Genomic DNA, 22211 nt, shown 5'->3' with positions numbered 1-22211 from the left:
GCACCTGGCCTCTGTCTGCCTTAATGGGCCAAGCCCCAGCTCCCTCCAGACACAAGGTATAGACCTCTCCAGGAAGCAAAGGGGTTCAAATGCTGGGCAGCCAAAGAGAGACAAATGGTCATGACACAGCCTTCCAAATAGTATGAAGATTTCATTACTGTTGAGCAACTTGGCCTTGAGTCTCAATGTTCTATTTCCTGTGATGCGTGAAGTTTATATAAAGACACACATGTATGAAAGATGTTTCTAAGAATGCTAGTTGTATATGTGAAAAAGGACAGTGTTACTTAGGTCAGAGAATGTGTATAAAAAAAAATTCTATTTTCTCCTGGAGCATCCTGTCCAGGCCCTTGCCCAAAGTATTCAATCAATATTTGTTGAATGAATGGCTCGATAAATTTGCATTCAACAGCAATGTAATAAAGTATCGAATTTAATAAATAAAAATACAATTAATGCCTGTCAATTTCTAAAAATAAAACTAACTTTTAGTAAACTATTAAGCATCCAACTCCTTTCACTTCAAAAGAAAAGTTTAATGATACACAGCATCAAAAAGCTGAGGCAAAATAAATCACACTCATGACTCTCAAAGTTAACCTTTTAATGAAGTAACTCACAGAGTCTCCCTGTCAATAAAAAAATATTCTAAAATTAGAAAACGCCAGGCCATCTTTCTCAAGCTTCTTTACACTAAGCTACGAAAGGCTTTGCTAGCTCTTCTGGCTTAACAAATGAAAATCAGGCAGTTAAAAACAAAAAAACTAATGAGGCAAGGGCGGCCTAACTCTTCTCAAGAAAAATAGTGATTTCCAAAACTTTCTGCGAACAGCAGAAAAAAAAAAAAAAATTTGTAAGGTTGAGATTATGCCAGGTTTTAAATAAAGGGTTTATAGTCTCACCACAAAAGGCTACAAAATTAGAAGTGTCAGTTCTCTTCAAAAGCTATATAGTTCGGGGTGGAGAGTGTAGAGGTCTCTAAGCAGCTAGGTTAGCTCCATTTGGTCTAATGCAGAAAATGTAATCCAACCTCTGACCCCTCCAACCTCTGCCCCCAATAATGAAACTCTTTTAAGCATCCTGACTTCTGATTTTTTTTTTTTTTTTTTTGGTCGGGGGAGCGGGGTGGTATTTGCAGGTTGCCTTGCCTGGAACCATAATTTATCTCTGGTTCTGCCTATTTCTCAGCTCCTGCCTTAATTCTAAACACTGTCCTACCCCTCTCCCCAAATATTCCTTCTACAGTGGCTGACTTCTCTGCTCCCCATCCAAAGTGATTCCCTGGGCAAGCATGACCTTGGCCTTGTGCTGAGTTCCTACTTTAGTGTCTTCAAATGGTGCCCGGATCCTTGCTTTACTAGAACCTACTGAAAACAATGCAATTATGCTTTATCTTCTCTCCTTCATTGTTTCCAATTTCATCTTACATAAAGTTCCTTTGGAGAACAATAATGGTTTTAGACAGGTGTTAATTTGCTTTTGAAACTACAGGAAAGATTATCTCCGCATGGGATCCCCTTGGTGGCTAGACCCCAGGAACCAGAAGGAAAAAAAAAATACTCAGGTGACAGCTTTGCCATCACAACATAAATTCAAGATACTTAACAGCATCATCTCTAGAGCCTGAGCTGTTTGCTCTCCTGTTTCATATAACAAACAAAATATTTAATGTAAGAATTTTTACACAAATATCCACTCAAGAAGGAATGTTAAGTTAAAAAAAGAAGTCAAATCATAATTGATACAGATGCTGTGCACATAATAGGCATCTGAACAAAATAAATCCAAGCAGGTGATTTATTAGATCATTGCACAAACTCTCCCTTCGGGTTTCTGTTTGCCTCACCTCCACTTTGCTTTTTGTTCGCATACCTCTTTAAATAGTCAGTCTTGATCACTTCATATTACCCCTCCACAGGGAGAAAAAAACAGGGAAAAAAAGAGCTCCTCTTCAAACTCTGCATTCTTCTATGTGCAGATCCACATTTAGGAAGCCATAGTCATCAGCCGCATCCCCACTCTCACCTCTCACCAACCCTCCTTTCCATTCGCTGCAATCTACAAACATCACATTCCACTCCCAATACACACTTTACTCATCCCACACAACTTCAGCACCATTATAACTGCATGATAAGCTTCAAAACTGGAGATGGAAATGACTACTTACAATGACCCTTGTAGAAAACAAGGGAAACAGTTTAACTCTTCTACTAACAACTCCATGTACAGTATTAAATGTCAGATAAAAAGTTAGTTTAGGCTCTTTCTTTTTATATTCACGCTATAATGATGAAAAATGTTTGTGTTTTTAATAAGGCTGCGTTTTAGCATCTTGAGGCAAAACAGGCATAGGTAATGACTTGCCTAAGCAAAGAGAATAGCTGAAAACAGATGCATAATCACAGAAATCATTATATTTTTGCACCTTAATTTTTTGGCAGACTTTGTAGTCAAGTGCAACCTGACAGAGTAATGACTAAACAGCAGTTCTAGACATCTGGTATTGTGGGAGGAGTATATATTTTGAGCTATCAGATAAATATTCAAATGATAAAACTTACTGCTGACTTCTGCCTCACCAAGCAACTTTTACGAATGTTCATGGTGGGCAAATTGATGAAGAAACCAAAATTGCAACCTTCATGCTTCATAATTGGGGTCCCAGGTGACATGAGGGTCCCTTACAGACACAGGTCCCAGGTGACATCCTGTCCCTTACAGGCACAGTGCATACCTGCCCCACCAAGCTGCTGAGGCACCCCTTTTAGGAGCCAGCCTGCTCCTGCTCCCACAACAGCACTGGGAGGCCGACAACTTCTGCCTCTTAGTTTTTCCCTTTCTCAGCTCCCATAGCTGACAGAGTCACCAGTTCTTTCTTATGTCCATTTCTTAAAACAGCCTCCAGCAGGCAGGGCGCGGTGGCTCACACCTGTAATCTCAGAACTTTAGAAGGCCAAGACAGGTGGGTCACCTGAGGTCAGGAGTTCGAGAGCAGCCTGGTCAACACGGTAAAACCCCATCTCTACTAAAAATACAAAAAATCAGCCAGGCGTGGTAGCAGGCACCTGTAATTCCAGCTACTCTGGAGGCTGAGGCAGGAGAATCGCTTGAACCCAGAAGGCAGAGGTTGCAGTGAGCTGAGATCGCACCACTGCACTACAGCCTGGGAAACAGGAGCAAAACTCCATCTCAAAAACAAAAACAAAAACAAAAAAACCGCCTCCAGCTAGGTTTTAACTAAGGAGCCCTCCTGCCTCTTTAAAGTGATTTTGCCTCCCTACGCTTTGTGAATTTCAGCATTTAATTCTCAGAAGTTGATCTTATTTCTCTATTTTCATTTAGTTCCAGGTCAAGTTATCTCATCATTGCCCCCTAAGTATTGTCTACAGACTCTATGTTAGCTGTCAGCCATTCTTGTTCTTGGATCTTTTTTTTTTTTTTTTTTTTTTGAGACGGAGTCTCGCTCTGTTGCCCAGGCTGGAGTGCAGTGGTACGATCTCGGGTCACTGCAACCTCTGCCTCCTGGGTCCAAGCAACTCTCCTGCCTCTGCCTCCAGAGTAGCTGGGATTATAGGAGTCTGCCACCATGACCAGCTAATTTTTGTATTTCTGTATAGACAGTGTTTCACCATGTTGGCCAGGCTGGTCTTGAACTCCAGCCCTCAGGTGATCCACCCGCCTTGGCCTCCCAAGGTGCTGGGATTACAAGCGTGAACCACAGCACTTGGCCCCATTTATGGATCTCTAGAGTGCTATTCATAGAATAAAGTCAACTTTTAATCACACATGTGCCATAAAAAAAAAAAACTCTGTAAAAGAAAAAATGATCCAGAATCCAGAATAATTGCAAACCCTAAAATCTTTCTGGACAGTTCAACTTCCGAAAGACTTGTTAATCCAAAAATGAAATTACCTAAGCTCTAAAAGCTCACTCTGGATCTTGTGAGCAAATTAAAGTTTTGTCATACCTACTTTGGTGCTCTTAGCTGTCTTCATCCAAGCAAAAAATTTCACAACAATAACAGACTATCTTATAATTAAAGGGAAGCTTCCTTATTGCTTTAGTCTAGGCTCTACTTACTATCACAGAAATTAAATGCTGGGGGTGAGGGGGGTGCATTGCTTAACGATATTGGTTAATTACGTGCCTTTAAATGTAAAACCAATGTTGCCACCTAGTGGCAATCTAAGTCCCCTACTCAACAGGTTGCCTAAACAGAAAATTGCAAATAAAGGACAATAAAAACTAAGCATAAGTGTTATGAAGCTAAATAGATGCAGAGAATAAAGCACTAAAAAGTCAAATACTTTAAAGAAATGTAGCTATTTCCTAAGCTTCAAAAGCTAAGGACAACGAATCAATGGAAATACAGTTTCTAATGCTGTGTGTGGCTGGCAATCTACTACATGCTATGGGGGATGCAAAGAGGAGTAGGGAACAGGTCCCACCTTCCTCTGGAGTCTGCAGGCAGAACAGATACACTGAAGGACACAGTACACCTTGGGGATGCATACGTGAAACGCCAAATAAGCATCCGAGGAAACAGGTGTCTACAGATGAAAATGTCCATCACAGTAGACTGAGGTTACCTACAACAACACAGAGTCTGTCATAAACCCTGAAGGCATTAGTAAGTGACAGAAGCCAGTCACAAAAGGACAAATACCCTATGACTCCACTCTTCGAGAGATCTGGAAAAATCAAATTCACAGAAACAGCAAGTAGAATGGTGGTAGCCAGGGGCTGGGGGAGGGAGGAATGGGGAGCATTGAATGTTGTTCAATGGGTACAGATTTTAGTTTCACAAGATAAAAAAGTTCTGGAGATCTGTTGCACAACATGATTCCACTTAACACTGCTGAGTTGTACACTTAAGATGTAAATTTTATGTGTTTTTTTATCACAATTAAAAACAAATAACAACAGCGGCAGTGCCAGCAACAACAAAGCACACTGAGTGGGATGCATCCTGAGGTCAGTGCACAGGCCACCATCCTGATTAGTCAGGCAGTCTGAGACTGGTCTCTCTGAGGCCTCTCCGGAGAATGTCGCATTACTGATGGTGATTTGACGGGCCGGTCCTCAGGTCCCCAGCATCCCAAACCGCCCCTCCTCTCTGTATCCCTTCATATGGCCCTTCAGTCTGCTCTGACTCTGCCCAGCCCCTAGACACTGGTCTTCCTCCAGGGCCCTTGGCTTCCCCTGGAAGCAGCACCTTCAAGCTTCCAGCCACTACCTACGTATGTTGCTGACTCTCAAATCTACCATCTTCTGGCCAAATCTTTCTCCTGAGCGTAAAACAAATATCCAGCCTCCAGCTGCTCACACGCTCACTTCAGATATGACACCCGAAGTCATCATCACCCTCTAAACCAGAGAACCTTCCTCCGTCTCACTCAGCAGCCCCACCTCATCTGAGTCCCAGCTGGGAGCGTCCCTGACATTCTCTCCAGCCTGGGTCCATCTCCCACCATTCTGGCCCTGCAGCACCCCTACGCCCCCCCTGGCCAGATCCATGGCCCTGTCCCCAGCCCAGGGCTTCTCAAACTGCTGTGGCAGAAGGCACACAGCAGTCTGCAACCCGCCCTGAGCAGCATGGTCCAAGACTAGTCCCACGGCCTTAGAATGAGGTTCCTTGCCCAGTCCTGGCTCTCTTAATGCCACTCTACCTAAGGCCACCAGAGGACGGTTTTAAAACACAAATTCTACCAGGCCTACTCCCTAACGGCACTCGCTGGTAGTAATCCTCAACCAAGGGGCACTTTTAATTGTAACAGCGACCAGGGTCACTGCTACATGTATTGCCAGAGACGAGAGACGCTAACCACCTTGTGTACCAAACAGATACATCTCAGAATACCAGGAGAGCCCTCAGAGAAGCCCCCAGAAAAGTCTGGCTCCCCACAGGATAAACAATTCCATGTGACCATGTTCCCTCCTGACTTTCCAGGCCTGGGGCCCACACTGCCACCCCCCATCTGCTGACCCCAGGACAGCATTAGGGCACACACATCTGTGCTTCCGCCTCTCATCTGGCCACCTTACCTGCTGTCCTCCTTACCCAGAGAGCCCTCCCCTCCCACCTCAGCCTCAACCTAGCTAGTGCCTAATAGGTAGGCTCAGTTCCAGGCTCAGCACTTTCAGAAATCCCTCCTGGAGCATCACATTCCCTCCTCAGCTCCCCTGCCCTACCTCACCATGGTAGGGGCCCTTCTTCGTGTTCCACGTATACCCTTCTATCACTGCCCTTCCACCTTGCTTGAAAACTGCCTGGTTGGCCGGGCACAGTGGCTCATGCATGTAATCCCAGCACTTTGGGAGGCCAAGGTGGGTGGACCACGAGTTCAGGAGATCAAGACCGTCCTGGCTAACACAGTGAAACCCCGTCTCTACTAAAAATACAAAAAAAAAAAATTAGCCGGGCATGGTAGCGGGTGCCTGTAGTCCCAGTTACGCGGGAGGCTGAGGCAGAAGAATGGTGTGAACCCAGGAGGAAGAGCTTGCAGTGAGCCGAGATCACACCACTGCACTCCAGCCTGGGTGACAGAGCAAAAAAAAGAAAAAGAAAAAAAAGAAAAACTGCCTGCTGATGGCCCTTCTCCTCTCTGGGACTGCGCATTCTTCAAGTACCAAGATTATGTCTTGTTGATCTCTGTATTCCCAGTAATTTGCCCATAGTATGTCTTCAAATAGGAAAAGAATGAATGAGAGGTTCATAAATAAATTCCGCAGACTAAGTGAGTCCTTGATATGGAAACAAAATCCTGACTTTGGCAGAGACGTTGATTTGTCCCTCTGTATCCATGCTCCCTTTCCCTTCTAAAGATTAGAACCCCTTGAGTTCTAGCTGAATCCAGGACCACCCAACCAGACATTACACTTCCCAGCCCAGGTGTAACCCACATGATATACCCTGGACATAGGTACATAAAGGGACACAACATATACAATTGCAAGGTACAAAATCCTTAAAAGGAAGCAGCTTGGCCTCCACACACTGTAATGCAGAATGTAGGTCAGCTTCAACCAAGCAGGACAAGACACTTCATCCAAGTAACAGGACAGAGGAACCCGGAGCAGAGCTGCCTCCCCAGGCCCCCACCGACTGGACTGTTGGGTGGGGAGAAGTACATCTTCCATCTTCTTTTTTTTTTCAATTTTGTTTCAATACTGAAGGATTTCCATCTTCTTTAAGTCACTATTATGTTGTCTGTGTTAAAGTAGTCAAGTGTATCTTCTGGTTCTTTTTCATATTATCTCCAAAAGATTTAATTATTCATAAGATCATATTTTTCTAGCACCAGCTCATACCTAATTTTTTTTCTACTCTTATTCCTAAACTCTGTGGTTTCACTGAGAGAAGTAAATAGCTACTATATTTAATAAGAGGGAGGTTGGCCATTATCCATTTAAGAGTTAATAGGAATAAAATACATAAGTTACTTAAATTTTCATTTTCATTTGATAAATTTCTTAGAGTCAATTCAGTTGCCATATGCTGAATACCTACTATGTTCAAGGTGTTATGGAAGGATCCAAAGAAGTGTTTGCCTTCAAAGAACTTATGATTTAATACAGCATTTGTGTGCATGCTTGTGTACGTACGGGTGAAGGTCCATACTGTATATAGGAGAAATACAAGGAAACTTCTATTACAGTAGAGAAGAAAGTAACTCTGGGAAAGAAAAGATCATGAATTTCAAGGATTCAATGCTTGGTTCTGAAGAATCAACTCAGAAGACATAGTCTATTCTCTGCTCTCAAAATTTGTAAAAGAGACAGGTAAAAAGTATAGAACAGAATTTTGTCCAAGATACAAAAGTGGAACCAAAAAGGAAGTAGCTTAGCACGGCGGGTCAAGATGGTGCACAGAATACCTTTATGGGGATATATAGGCTTGACAAGAAGACGGGATCTACAATATACAAAACCACAGGGGCATAGCAGGTGATGTGGTCTGAATCTATGTCCCCACCCAAATCTCATGTGGAATTGTAATTCCCAGCGTTGGAAGCAGGGCCTGGAGGGAGGTGACCGGATCATGGGGGCAGTTTCTCATGGTTTAACATCATCCCCCTTGGTGTTGTCATGAGGAGAGTGAGTTATTGAGAGATGCGGTTGCTTAAAAGTGTGTAGCACCTCCCCTCTCTCTCCCTCCTGCTCCAGCCACATAAGATGTGCCTGCTTCCCCTTCACCTTGTGCCATGATTGAAAGTTTCCTGAGGCCTCCCGAGAAGCTGTCATGTTTCCTGTACAGCCTATGGAACCATAAGCCAATTGAAGCTCTTTTCTTTATAAATGGCCCAGTCTCAAGTATTTCTTTATAGCAATGCAAGGATGCACTAATATGGCAAGTGATCCTAGAACCATATCAAGTTTGAAGTTACCGGCAAATAAAGTGCCAGGGGGTGAGCGGTAGAAGATGAAGCTGGGATCCAGAGACAGGGACTTCAGTTAACAAGCTCTGGTGCAACTATCTTGGCACAAGGTAACAAGCAATGGAGGTTCCTTCTGCTCTGCTGGATCCACACCTGCTCAGCTGCCTACCGTCTTGCCTCAATCCTGACAGACACCAAAGAGAACTATAACACACATTCTCCATTCCTATATACAACTGCCAAGTTCAGCTTACACAGGAACCTCTAACCATCCTCCCCAGAGCCTAGAGTTAGTTTTAAGCATTCGGTGCTCTTGTACCTGGGCCCTATCCTTTGCAGAGCCCCAGAGCCTCTCAAAGAAGCAGGCATATCCAGCCCCCAGCAGCATCCTGCCAACTCTCATTTTTCCTAAGGGGAAGAGGAGAAGGAGGAATACTTTATCATTTCTATTGCTTCCCACCAAAACATACCCACATGCCTTATCCCCGCTATAAACCAAGTCCCAGGAACACTGCCCTGCTCGAAGATGCTCTGAAAACTACTCTTCCCAGAAGAACAGAAGCGGAAAGACAGGTAGAGAGCCAGCAATGAATATCCATTTGCACAGAAATAAAATTGGCCAAAAATAAGAGTAGACGAACAGTAGAGGGAGTATAGGGGCATATGCAATCAACTAGGCTTAGATGGCAAGGGGCATCGCTATCCATATCAATGTCAAGGACTACTGGGGAAGATACATAATCTAAAAAACACAAATCCGTATCTGCAAAACGAAAGGTACTGCTGGGAGCAGCAGCACATGCAGGTGACGTAGGGAAATGTGTGCTCTTAATTCATATGAACAAGGGATGCCTAACTGTGGTTCTGATGTCATCACTGATCACACAGTTTGGGGTAATTGCCAAGGCCTGACTGAGCAAAATCCAGTTAGAGCTTCCCTGGACCCACCTGAGGGATGGATTAGCTGGGCTTCTGGCTCCTCCTCCCCGCTGCAGCGGCCTGCACTTGGCTACCCCACTAGTGCCTCCAGCAGAGCAGACGGAAGAGGCCAGCTAGTCAAGGCTGCTGCATGTCTGCCTCTCTAATACAATCCATGAAGGTTTAGTAGGAGAAAACCTCCAAAAGTTAGGTTTCCAAAAAAAAGAAAAAAAAAATTTTTTTTTTTTTTTTTTTTGAGACAGAATTTTGCTCTGTCACCAGGCTGGAGGTGCAGTGGTGCTATCTTAGTTCACTGCAACCTCTGTTTCCTGGGTTCAAGTGATTCTTCTGCCTCAGTCTCCTGAGCAGCTAGGACTACAGGCGCACACCACCACACTCAGCTAATTTTTATATTTCTAGTAGAGACAGGGTTTCACCATGTTGGCCAGGATGGTCTCAATCTCTCGACCTCATGATCCACCCACCTCGGCCTCCCAAAGTGCTGGGATTATAGGCATGAGCCACCGCGCCCAGCCAAAAAAGAAAAATTTTTAACTTATCAAGCTGCTCCTATCTCTGACTACTGAAAAACAATCTATCTATAGCATGTATTACTTTCCTCTCCTTTGAGAAAGCATGATGTTTCAAGCACAGCAGCCCAGAGAACCTGGCCTTGCAGGGACACAGGACAGTTCGATACATTTATATATAAAGCATTTAGAAATTAAGCATAATAAACCCTATTCCCAGCAGTTCCTTGCCTTGAATACTGTTAAGGCTGTTTATGTTTCCACTGACATTTCTGACCCTTTATTTTCCAGTACCCATGAAGAGAAAGAAAGCAATCTGTCAGCCACATATGTCTCCTGTCAAAGAGTTCTTTCCTGGGAGAACAAAGGGATAGCATTTAACTACAGGCAAGCACGTCGGTCTTGAAGGCCATCACAACATAGTGCAGTGGTCTTGACGGACTTACTTAGCTAAAGAAGGAAAGCACCTATAGGGCAGCATAAGGTAGATCCGCCCTCACTCCAAACCTCCAGCATTATTCAGAGCAGCTTTATATTCTGTTCATGCCTATTTTAAATGTTATTAAAATGTACCTACATGAGTAGATTTTTCTCTCCATAATCCTTCTGGAATATTACATTATAAATCAAATCAAAAGTTAAATTAATGACATCCAATTAAAAAAGCAGATTAAGAGACTCATAGAGGAAGCACTGCACTAAGATTAATGAAAATGTTATTCCAACATGAAAATTGCCTTAGAACTTGTTACCAAAATTTTGAACGTTAATTATCTCTATTTTAAGCCTTGCCTTTAAAAAGTTATTTCTTCTACTTGCTTTTATCATACTTCGTGACAAATCCACAGTTGCCCCACACAATTATATAGTTTTCTTAAATTTATATATATATATTTATATACACACACACACACACACACACACACAAAATAATTCAGAATATGATAATTTGTGCATTAGGAATTAACCAAAACATTTTCTTTCTTTTTTTTGAGACAGAGTACCACTCTGTCACCCAGGCTGGAGTGCAGTGTTGTATCTTGGCTCACTGCAACCTCTGCCTCCTGGGTTCAAGCGATTCTTCTGCCTCAGCCTCCCGAATAGCTGGGATTACAGACATGCGTCACCGTGCCTTGCTAATTTTCGTATTTTTAGTAGAGACGGGGTTTCGCCATGTTGGCCAGGCTGGTCTCGAACGCCTGACGTCAAGGGATCCACCCACCTTGGCCTCCCACAGTGCTGGGATTACAGGCGTGAGCCACCACGCCCAGCTGACCAAAATATTTTCAACAACAAATACTCAATATTAAGTAAGCAAAATGAGCCAGAGGAGTTATTCTCGTCTAAATAAAAACTGATTCTCCACAGATCCAGTGTTTTGGGAAACATCAAGGTAATCAAGAAATCTGTAACTGGCAGCCCCCCAGCCATTGCTACGTACCTGTGTAAGGTCTGCAGCCTGCTTTAAGATGCTTTTTTTTAACTGTTCTGCTCTCTTTGCATGAAAAGAATTACTTTGACTCTGGATGACGAACACAATTTCTTTTAAGTCTAGAACAAAAAAAAATTTAGTTTTCAGGTATTTCTTTTTATACAATTATTAAAACAAACTTGAAAACAAGTGAAACAATAGCTACAAGGCAAACCTTCAGGCAATAAACTCTTAAGGGGAAAAAAATCAATTTGTACATAATTCTAGAGACAAAATTTTCCCTCTTTTTAAACTGTTTGCCAAACTTTCTTCCTACAAGTTAGCAAGCAAATAAGCTGACTGTACCGGACCCAGTCTATGGCACCAAACTGAGAATGTGCTCTCGCATCTGTCAGAAAGAATGACTGCAAATGTGTGAACATCTAGAACGCTAACCTTCCTAGTAGCTGAAAATCTAACGTTCACAAGTAGCTTTTAACGATTCCCACATAATCCTACACTGTGCTGCTACCTGTTATGAGTTGAAACATGTCCTCCAAAGTTCATATTTTTTAAGTCCTAACCCCCAATACCTCAGAAAGTGACTTCATTTAGAATCGGGTCTTTACAGAGGTAATCAAGTTAAAGCGAGGTCATCAGGGTGAGCCTTAATCCAATATAACCAGTCTCCTTAGAAAAAGGAGAAATTTGGACACATAAACGACACACACAGAAGGAAGATGGTATGAGACACACAGAGAAAATGGCCATCTACAAGCCAAAGAGAGAGGCCTGGAACAGCTCCTTCCTTCCCAGCTCTCCAAAGGAACCAACTCTGCCCACACCTTGATGTCAGACTTCTAACCTCCAGTACTGTGAGACAATACATTTCTCTTGCTTGTACTAAGCCACGTTTTGTGGTACTTTGTTATGTAGTCCTAGCTCACTACTTCTTGCTTGTACTAAGCCACGTTTTGTGGTACTTTGTTATGTAGTCCTAGCTCACTACCACACTACCTCAAGAATGTTCTGAATGGCCCTTTAAGATGACACTCAACAGTAACTGCCCATCTCCCAAGAGTTCACAAGGGTTTGCAAATAAGTAACTCAATAATCCCTACCCTACCTCATAAGGCACCTAGCCAGGATTAGGTGTTATCTCCAGGAAATCGGCCACAGCAATTCCTCAGCAACAGGGCTTTAGCACGAAGTCTGCATAAAGACCATCTACAACATCCCATGCTGCCAGTATTCACCAGCCTGCTACAGATGCACCTGCAGGCAGCCAGCTTTTTACAACGGCGAGCAGGAAGGAAACCCGAGTATGTCCTGCCCACAAAGACCATGAGAGGGCTTGCCAACGGCGGTAGCAAGGCTGCACCCCAGAGAAACACGTTAGGCCTCCCCAGGTTCTGAGCCTATAACAAAGAAATGGATAAAACAGTGATTGTGTCAGCACCCTGCCGCCAGACAGGAATGCTGGCAGAAGAAGGTGCCACATAAATTGTAGCATTCAGCCAGATAGTCAGCGAAGCCATGTGGGGTTGTTGCTTGTACTAACTATATTTTATATATATATAATATATAGTAACTATAAAAATCATAGTTCGCAACAATATAAACATAAATATATTAAATTGGTTGGTTCCTTGGGAGAGCTGGGAAGGAAGCTCTCCCCCACCAAGAATATTTCTCTTTAACATCTCAGCTCAGAGACCCTAATTTGATTTTTATTTTATTCCATTCTATTTGATGGTTCTTATGTTCTATTCTATAGCTCTATTCATTTATTCACTTGCTCAAATATTCACACAACAGATAGTTCCATAGTGTAGCCATCTATATTCTAAAAATAATCTAAAATGCTCTTTGGTTAAAACTCAATGAAATATGTAAAAGGAAATGCTGAACAGCCTACTGAATATGACCTAATTCCTTTCCTTTAGGAGTTTATATAAATAGGAACATTCCATATACCTGTCTCTATTTTAAACCAGCTTCTCAGCTTTATATGTTGGACACATGGGTAAGACTTAAATGGGTGTCTTCAGTTTCAACTGAATTTTTATCTTGGATGTACTACATCTGAAACATTAATATAAACTGACACATCTAAAGAGGAGTTATAAAGATTTCTTCTTGTTAAGAATGCAGTAAATAAGCCTCAGAGTGTAATTTTTCTAAAATTTAATAAAAAAGATGCACATTCCCAGTGATCCAGAAATTCCACTCTTATTAATCATCCTTGAGAAACTCAGATGTGTGCACAAGGATATATGACAAAAGTGCTTACAGTGGCACTGTGTGAAACAAAATACAGAAAGCAACGAAAATATCCACTAACAAGATATATTAACTGGAATACTACGCAGCAATAAAAATTAACCAGTACTACATGTATCAATCCAGATGGATATGGCAGATAAATCCCATAGTTATAATGCTGAAAAAAGCAAGCTGCAAAAGAATATACAAATCAACAGTTTGCAACAATATAAACATAAATATATTAAAATGTATATATACCAAACATATACACACATAGCAAGTGAAGGTATAAAAGATTACATGAGTATGAGAAATACCATATCAGGATAATGGTTAAAAGGTTTCAGCTGTGTTAATGGTATTTAATTTCTTAATCTAGGTGATATTTCTTAACCTAATGAACATATAATACATAAATGTTCATTATATTATTCTCTTTATAACTTCTTACATGTTCAAATTATTTCATAACACATTTTTTAAAGAGCAGATTTCTCTATCAAAAGGTTAATCCTGGCTGGGCATGGTGGCAAGGACCTGAACTCTCAGCTACTTGGGAAGCTGAAGTGGAAGGATTGCTTGGGCCCAGGAGTTTGATGTCAGCCTGAGCAACATAGCAAGACTACATCTCTAAAAAAAGAAAAAGAAGTTTAATCCTGCACTCACCGTTCATCACAGTAACCAACTCCTGCCACTTCCACCAGCTCAGCAAAGCTCCCACTGTCTTCTCATGAAGACAGCGGCACTTCCACGCAGGGAAGACGATTTGCAAGAAGATTAAAAAGCAAATTCTTCCCATCCATACCTAGGTCATGTCCTGTCAGTTGTATCTGTCCTCTTTTTAACATAGCTACTAAGAAATCATGCTGGCCTCTCCCTTTCTCCTACACTTTAATCATGCACGCTTCATTCATTCATTCAGCAAACGTCTTCTGAGTACCTCCTCAGTGTAGAGCTCTGTGATACAAGAATGAGTGAGCCCAGTCGCAGCCCTGGAGTGTCTGAGCCTCGTTCAGAGGCAGGCCATTATAACACAAAGCAGTAAGTGGAAAGCCAGAGCTAACTGAGTACAGGGGACTGGAGCCCAGAGGACCGGGGGCGAGTGCAAGGTGAGCTTCCGGGAGGAGGTGTGTCCTGAGCTTCCTTTAAAAAGCAGCAGACACACACACACAGGGTAGCAGATCAGTGGGATCGATCACCACAGAGCCCACAGCCTGGGGTATCTCTGCAGTATCCCTGAGGGAACGGCCATGTCTGTCAGGCATTTCTGAGAAAAGGAGCGGGGCACGGTACAGTAGGTGATAAAGTTAGAAAGGGAGGCAGATCCGTTAAGTCAAATCATGAGGGATTTATATACCATGCTGATAGGCTTGGGCTCTAGATTAATACTTACTTTCTTTTTTTTTTTTTTTTGAGATGGAGTCTCGCTCTGTTACCTAGGCTGGAGTGCAGGGGTAAGATCTCGGCTCATTGCAAGCTCCGCCTCCGGGTTCCCGCCATTCTCCTGCCTCAGCCTCCCGAGTAGCTGGGACTACAGGCGCCTGCCACCTCGCCCGGCTAATTTGTTGTATTTTTTAGTAGAGACGGGGTTTCACCGTGTTAGCCAGGATGGTCTCGATCTCCTGACCTCGTGATCCGCCCGTCTCGGCCTCCCAAAGTGCTGAGATTACAGGATTGAGCCACCGCGCCCAGCCTAGATTAATACTTTCAAATGGGGGAAGTGCCTCAGGAACGAAATGGGGTCCTAGGCAGCAGAGCCTTCCCAAAGGAGGGAAGGAGGACACTCTCCCAAAGATGGGGAAAAAAAGGTGTGGAAAGGCCCTCCCCACAGAGGGAGTGGTGAAAGTTTGGGACAGAGGATCAAATTTAGGGCCAGAAAATACTAACGGTTAGGTATGGCCAAGGAACAGGATGCAAGGGGGTTAATATCGAGGACAAGGCTAAAGGGGAGGGGAGCTCCTGTGACCCTGATCACAATGAATGCCGGAAGTTCACTGACATGCTACTCAGCCCCAACCCAATCCAGAAAATAACTAGATTAGTATAGTTAGTACAGTTTGGTGCTGAAAACAGCTTATGTGTTTAAATTCCTGCATTCTTCACACCAGTACCAAGAAATATTTTCTGACATACAGCCTAAGCGATCCCTTCACTGAATCACATTCTAGCTGAGTCCAGATCCCAGAGCTTATCTTGGTAGCTGTCTTCTTTGTGTATGCCATCCAAGCACCTGACTCTGAAGCTCCTGCTGCCCAGTCGACAGAGCTAAATAAGACAATTCCACAATTTCCTTATCATCTTGGCTGCACTTCTTTAAACTCACTGCAAGCTGCCTTCGGCAAACACCGTCACAACTCAAAATGGATCGTCACTGTTTCTCCTCCAGGAATGGGCAATAAATGGGCCGCACACTAAGTGCCTGACAGTAATAATCAGAGCGACAGGCTAGAAGGGGAAGATAAAGAAATTAGTCAAGGATACCTAAAGGGCCAATGCAATGCCAAAGCCAATGGTGAGTGGCAGAGAGTGCTCAGGAAAGGCAGCAGGGCAGAGAGATAGTTAGAATAGAAAACGGATGCTGGAGAGCAATGATTCTTCTTTGAAAGCCGGAAGAAACCAAATGCTCTCCATGTCTTCAGTTGCTGAGCACCTACCATGGGCAAAGCACTCTACTGTAAAATGCTCATCTTCCTGGTCAGAAATTACCTAGAAAAATGGGTTTCATCATACTGGTGTTTTTCTGATGAGAAACCAACATGATGTTCTTCTGATAAAAGCTGAGTAACAAGCAGCCTTATGATTTAACGCTGAGGGATAAATATGCATGCATACACACACACCCGAAAACACATATGCACAAAGCACCACTCCAATTATGTTTACTTGGTGAGAATAATCATACTCTAGTGAATCTATCAATCAGGCAGCAAGCAGGAGAAACAGCGTCCCGTGCGTGGAGGCTATCTCCCAGCTCTGACTGTGAGCCATGCTCTCGGTGCCCTGAATCTACTGTTGTCGCTGCAACTGCACAGAATCTTTAGTAGCCTCCTGGTCTTGTAGGCTCACACAAAGCTTGTGACAAAGAAGCTCCCTGGGTCTTTTTCAGATGAACTGATACCAAGTCAGGTTTCGCTCGACTTGCCATGTGCAATTGCAAGAATACAAATTTACTTGTCCAAGGTAACTTCCCCTTTGTAGTTTCAAGCCCATGTTCCAGACTTGCATCATTAATTCATTTAATAACCAGAGACTCATCTGCTCCCATAAACTACAAATAAATGTTCAAAGCCACCAGAGTTGGTAGCAGGAAAGAAAATCTCCACATGGAAAGGTGTGGCTAAACCATACAGGGTGTGATAATACAGAGAAGAAAAAGCAACAAATTGATGTGGTTCCTTAAATACAGCTGCTGTCAGACCCCAACACAGTCCCCTGTGAGCCCTAGATACGCCTCCCCAAAACAGGTCATTCTCCCACTTCCACGCGGGGGCAGGGCAGGCTCTCCTGCACTTCTGTACCCCTCAGAACCCAGGCCCAGGAAGAGAAGCCCTAGAAAGGAACACTTTCCTTTATCCTTTTCCCTCTTATCTAGAGCTCGCCTTCCAGGTCTCCATGGAAAATAGTGGGGAGGAAGCAAGAAGAGTATATCGTTCCCTTCTTGTTTCCTGGAACCCAGGCTTATCCATCATGAAACTAGAGGTGAGCCAACCACCTGTGTCTGCAGGGAAGCTTCTCCCATGGACCGCATCCCCCTGACATCATGGGCCTCTTGTGAGGTTCCACTGCTTCTGGTGTCCAGGTCCTGGCTGACTGAGTTCCAGACTTGGGTCATTCTTCCTACCCTGGGAGGAAACACACTGACAAAGTTCATACCCTTCAGGGACAGACTCACCCCTACACACAGAGGTGTGGCCTTACACACTGGGCATGCTTCCGATGAAATTTTTGTTTTAGGTCTAACCCATGGTCACATTCCTGAAGATACTTACAATATATGGCAGGGTGGGTGTTTCAAAAGGAGTACAAATAAGGAATGGGCTATGATAGAAACATAATGCCTTACAAAGGAAGGGCTTACAGCTTCCAGGCCAGGAGGCTTGGGACGAGTCTGGCAGACGTGACTGGTGAGCTGACTCCTGAAAGGCACGGAGGTGTCTGCAGGCCAGCGAGTGGAGAGCCTACTCCCGGGGGGCACGCGTAAACGCCCGTTTGTCCTTTTCTCCCACACTGTGTGGGTCCTTATTAACAGAGACCACGTCTCCTTCCTCTCTGCATTCCCCCACAGAGCCCACCAGGCATGGGGCTTTATCCTTATCAGAAGCTCAATGAATGATGCCAGAGGGAATTAAATCCAACATATCTCACTGAGTAAACAGAAGTCCACCACACGCCAACATGTCCATCTGAGAAGTGTTTGCCCCACATCTTCAGGAGAACAAACGTTAGGCTGGGCTAAAGACAGACTATTTGGACAACAATATTTACCCCATAAATAAAATCAGAAAAAAAAATCACTTCATGGCAATATAATTCATACAAAATACACCTGAGTACACACTCTTAGGTTAAAAAAAAATCATTACTTACCTAGGTCATTTTTCCTTGATATACCACTTTTCTCCAAATCCTGTATTTTAAATGAAAGAGAAAAAGATGAATCTCGGTACATAATGAAGCCAGCAATACACTGAGTAAACATGCGTGGTGCATGGTGGGTATCAGCGCATGGGAGGAAGATTTGAAAACGGGGGCTTGGAAGCACTTCCCTAAAGAAATGAGACGGAAACCTAAGGGACCACGGAGCAATGATGTACTTCTGCATCATGACAGACCTCTTAGGCTGGGCTGTGCCCTTCTCATGCGATCTTGGGCAAGTCGATTGAGCCTAAGCTCTTTCCTTACTGTGTAAGATGCAGTGACCGCTTAACTGGTTCATGAGATTCTCAGGAGGGTTCATTTTTAAAGCCCTGTGAACCATAAAGCATTATGAACATATCAGAGGATAGTCTTGATTCTGGCAGGGTGCTCCTCATAAAGATGAGTTCCACGAATTACCGCACTCCATCATCTTTTGGGTGCAGACATACTGTCTTCCAGAATATTACCACAATGTTCTCTCCTACCTGAGGAGTCATCCCAGGGGCCTGCACAGGGCCTCGGAGGCCAGCCTATGGCGGTCACTAGAATTCAGGAGCACAGAGGCCAGGTGCAATGGCTCACACCTGTAACCCCAGCACTTTGGGAGGCTGAGGCAGGTAGATCGCAAGGTCAGGAGTTTGAGACCAGCCTGGCCAATACGGTGAAACCCCGTCTCTACGAAAAATACAAAAATTAGCTGGGGATGATGGCGGGCGCCTGTAGTCCCAGTTACTCAAGAGGCTGAGGCAGGAGAATCGCTTGAACTCGGGAGGCGGAGGTTGCAGTGAGCTGAGATCGTGTCACTGCTCTCCAGCCTGGAGGATAGAGCTAGACTCCATCTCAAAAAAAAAAAAAAAAAAAAAAAATTCAGGAGCACAGAAGGGGCACTGTAAGAGCTGGAGAGCCCCAGACATAGAAATCTGGATGTGGGCAGAGAAATACCTGACCTCGACTCGGTGTAAATCAAGGGAGGAACTCTCAAAAGATTTCTCTAGCAAAGTGCAAAGCGTCAGCAGCTAAATCTGCCATTTTCATTGTCTTCTCTGCAGACTAAGAAGGAATTTTCTCCCTAATTGCCCTTTCCTGCTTTCAACTGCCATATGCTATAATTATGACAATTGGACGGTGGCAAATATCCTCCAATTGTCTTCACAGACTGCAACAAGAAATGTGATCGCGAGCCCTTACCAACAAAATTGGGAGCAGCTTAAAAGCCAAGAGATGTATCCACAGAGATGCATCCTCTAAGAATACCAAAGGGACCATGACAACACTCGGGGAGGAGAGAGCTAAACACAGGGGAGCGACCACCTTTAGTGGCATATTCTGAAATTATCTTTGTCTCGAGACTAGAAATGCCACTGAGTAGAGGAGAACCTAGAGTTATATGCTGATTTGTTAACTCTCAGGATGGATCAAGTGACACCCAACTTAATCCTGATAAAATACGAAGACCTGGAAGAAATTAAAAAGACTGGAAAGCTCAATCCAGGTCTCTGAATGCACTGAACCGAAGCCAGGCCATCACCGTAAGTCAGCATGCGCAGACTCACTCTAAATGCCACTCCTGACCAGGAAGACAACCTGCCCTCAGGGAAGGCGCCAGCCTCAGCTCCAGAGGAGCCATTTGGCTCCACTGGCAACCCACCACCTGCCCCAGGCCAAGCTGCCTTCTGGATGCCACAGCTTTGGCTGCCAGCTGAGGCTCCTAGAAAAATAGAATTGTTAGATCTAAAAACAGCACTGGAGATGATTCAACCCAGCAATCCCCTTTTGCAAATGAGACAACAGAGGCTCAGAAAAGATAAATCATTTTCCCAAGGTCCACCAGTCATTCTGGCCACAGAACCAGAATTACAACCCAGGTCTCCTAACTCGATCCCAATGCTCTTCCTCACACCACCATGATAACGCCTGCCCAGCCTTCCTCGGGAGGCATGCTTTAGAAAATACACATCATTAGATGTGAACAGATTTTGAGAGTGAGCTAAAAAATAATATAGAAAGCAAAAGTCACCTTTATCAACAAGTTAGAATGCTACAGTTCTAGACTGAGCAACTGAAGCTGCGAAACCAGCTGGGCTTTCCATCAGATAGCTATCTTTGTGAAATCAAAGAAAAGCAACGAAATGATACATCCTTCTCTTTGCTATTAAGCACAGCAGCTCTGTTGACTGACACAACAGCTAGGAAATGATTAGCCATTTCAAGGGGTTCAATCTGTAAACTGTAAAAATAAAATATGCAAGAAACAGTTGAATTAGGTGAATTGAGATGGAACCAAAATGGTCTTGACTAATTTCCCCTGTGAGAAAGAAAATTAGACTAAATTAACAGAACAATTAAAATTCTGTCTCCAGCTTCCCTTGTGAAAAGACTTAGTTCTTCCTAAGATGAAGGAAACACATGGTTTGTTTTATTATTTCTGCTGCCACATGTTTCTTACGCTATCAGTATCAATCAAAATGTGCTCACTGTCAAGGTTTTATAAGTCAACTGAATTCCTATTCACATACAAAAGAGATTTGCTATTAATCTCTACCCCACAGACAGCTCCTATGCTAGTCAAGAAAACGCATATTAAAGTCACCCTTTGACACAGGTTTTATTTTTCAACTCACAATAGATTTGAACACTTGCAATCCATACATGTAATGCTTAGTTTATAAGTCCTTCATTAAAAGAAGATAAGACATCCTCAAGAATTTGATATGGAATATTTTAAAGGGAAGAGGAGTAAAATGGAATCTCCCACCAGTGCCCTAGAGACTCTGAATAAAATAATCAGATGTGTTCATGATCACACTCAGTTGGCCCTGAGCTCTAATTCTGCCTGTACCACCAACTATCTCAGGCCTGTTTCTACCGGAATAGGAATAATAATGACAAGACCCACTTCACAAGATTGTGTTGTAGGTTGAACAAGATAGTAAAATGCTGAGCACAGGGTGTGCACAAAGCAAATGCTCAATAATTATTGGCACCTACCTTTTTTTCATCATTATCATCAACCACTTCATAAGAAGTCAACTACCTCTACAACAGAAATGTAACGGACAAAAGCAGTTCCTCTTTACTTTGATTTGTTCAGGTAGGAAAGATGACTTATGCGACCTCTTAAAAGGCTGCTTATAGCATTTGTTGTTGTCTTATCAGGTAAACATGTAAACAGGACCTGGCATTGTTCTAAGCTGTAAACAGGCACACTTAATCTCCAAAACAGCCCTGTGAGGTAGGTCCTACTACCCCATCTTACAGATGAGGAGGCTGAGCACAGCGAGGTTCACTAAGTCCCACAGCTGGCTAGTGGTGGAGAAGACATGAACTTCAACACTTTGGGCCAGGCGTGGTGGCTCATGCCTGTAATCCCAGCACTTTGGGAGGCCGAGGCAGGCAGATCACGAGGTCAGGAGATGGAGAACATTCTGGCCAACACGATGAACTCCCATCTCTACTTAAAAAAAAAAAAAAAAAAAAAAAAAAATTAGCCGGGCGTGATGGTAGGTGCCTGTAGTCCCAGCTACTCAGGAGGCTGAGGCGGGAGAATGGCGTGAACCCGGGAGGCGGAGCTTGCAGTGAGCCGAGATTGCGCCACTGCACTCCAGCCTGGGCAACAGAGCAAGACTCTGTCTCAAAAAAAAAAACACAAAACAAAGAACTTCAACACTTTGGTTCTCACGACCAGTGCCTTATGCCTGTCATTCAGGACTCAAAGTCACAAGGACTTTGAGTGCTACCACAGGACTAGGTAGCACTTTAAATGTGTCACAAATGAGCCTCATTATTGCCAAATACACACATCATAATGCATAGGGCTGTGTAATATAAAACAGTAAAGTGAGAAATATTCAAGGATTCAGAAAATTTGGATTCTAACTTTACAGTTTAATAATCATGTGTTTAGGTGATGAATCACATTTATTGATTTGCGTATATTGAACCAACCTTGCCTCCTAGGAATAAAGCCTACTTAACTGTGGTGGATTAGCTTTTGATGTGCTGCTAAATTTGGTTTGCTAGCATTTTTGTTGAAGATTTTTGCAACTATGTTCATCAGGAATACT

At 43.5% G+C, this 22211-nt stretch overlaps 1 protein-coding gene and 1 long non-coding RNA gene across 5 annotated transcripts in view; one reads left to right on the top strand and one right to left on the bottom strand.

Annotated features, from left to right (window-relative positions):
* B3GLCT (beta 3-glucosyltransferase) overlaps window positions 1-22211 on the bottom strand; it is a 119965-nt gene that overhangs the window by 78641 nt on the left and 19113 nt on the right. For all 4 annotated transcript variants that reach the window (XM_028837566.2, XM_077974165.1, XM_015120830.3 and 1 more), the window contains exons 3-4: window positions 18097-18136; window positions 11272-11381 (exon numbers count right to left, since the gene is read on the bottom strand). In XM_028837566.2, the coding sequence (XP_028693399.2) occupies window positions 11272-11381; window positions 18097-18136 (150 nt within the window). The remainder of the gene's footprint in view (window positions 1-11271; window positions 11382-18096; window positions 18137-22211) is intronic.
* On the top strand, window positions 1092-8840 carry LOC144336248 (uncharacterized). Its single transcript, XR_013407868.1, has 2 exons — window positions 1092-2965; window positions 7787-8840. It is a non-coding gene; the product is annotated as an uncharacterized LOC144336248 (long non-coding RNA).

The sequence above is a fragment of the Macaca mulatta genome, chromosome 17 (assembly GCF_049350105.2).
Source record: "Macaca mulatta isolate MMU2019108-1 chromosome 17, T2T-MMU8v2.0, whole genome shotgun sequence".
NCBI lineage: Eukaryota > Metazoa > Chordata > Mammalia > Primates > Cercopithecidae > Macaca > Macaca mulatta.
The sequence above is the reverse complement of the archived record's forward strand: the minus strand, read 5'-3'. Positions and strand labels throughout refer to the sequence as shown.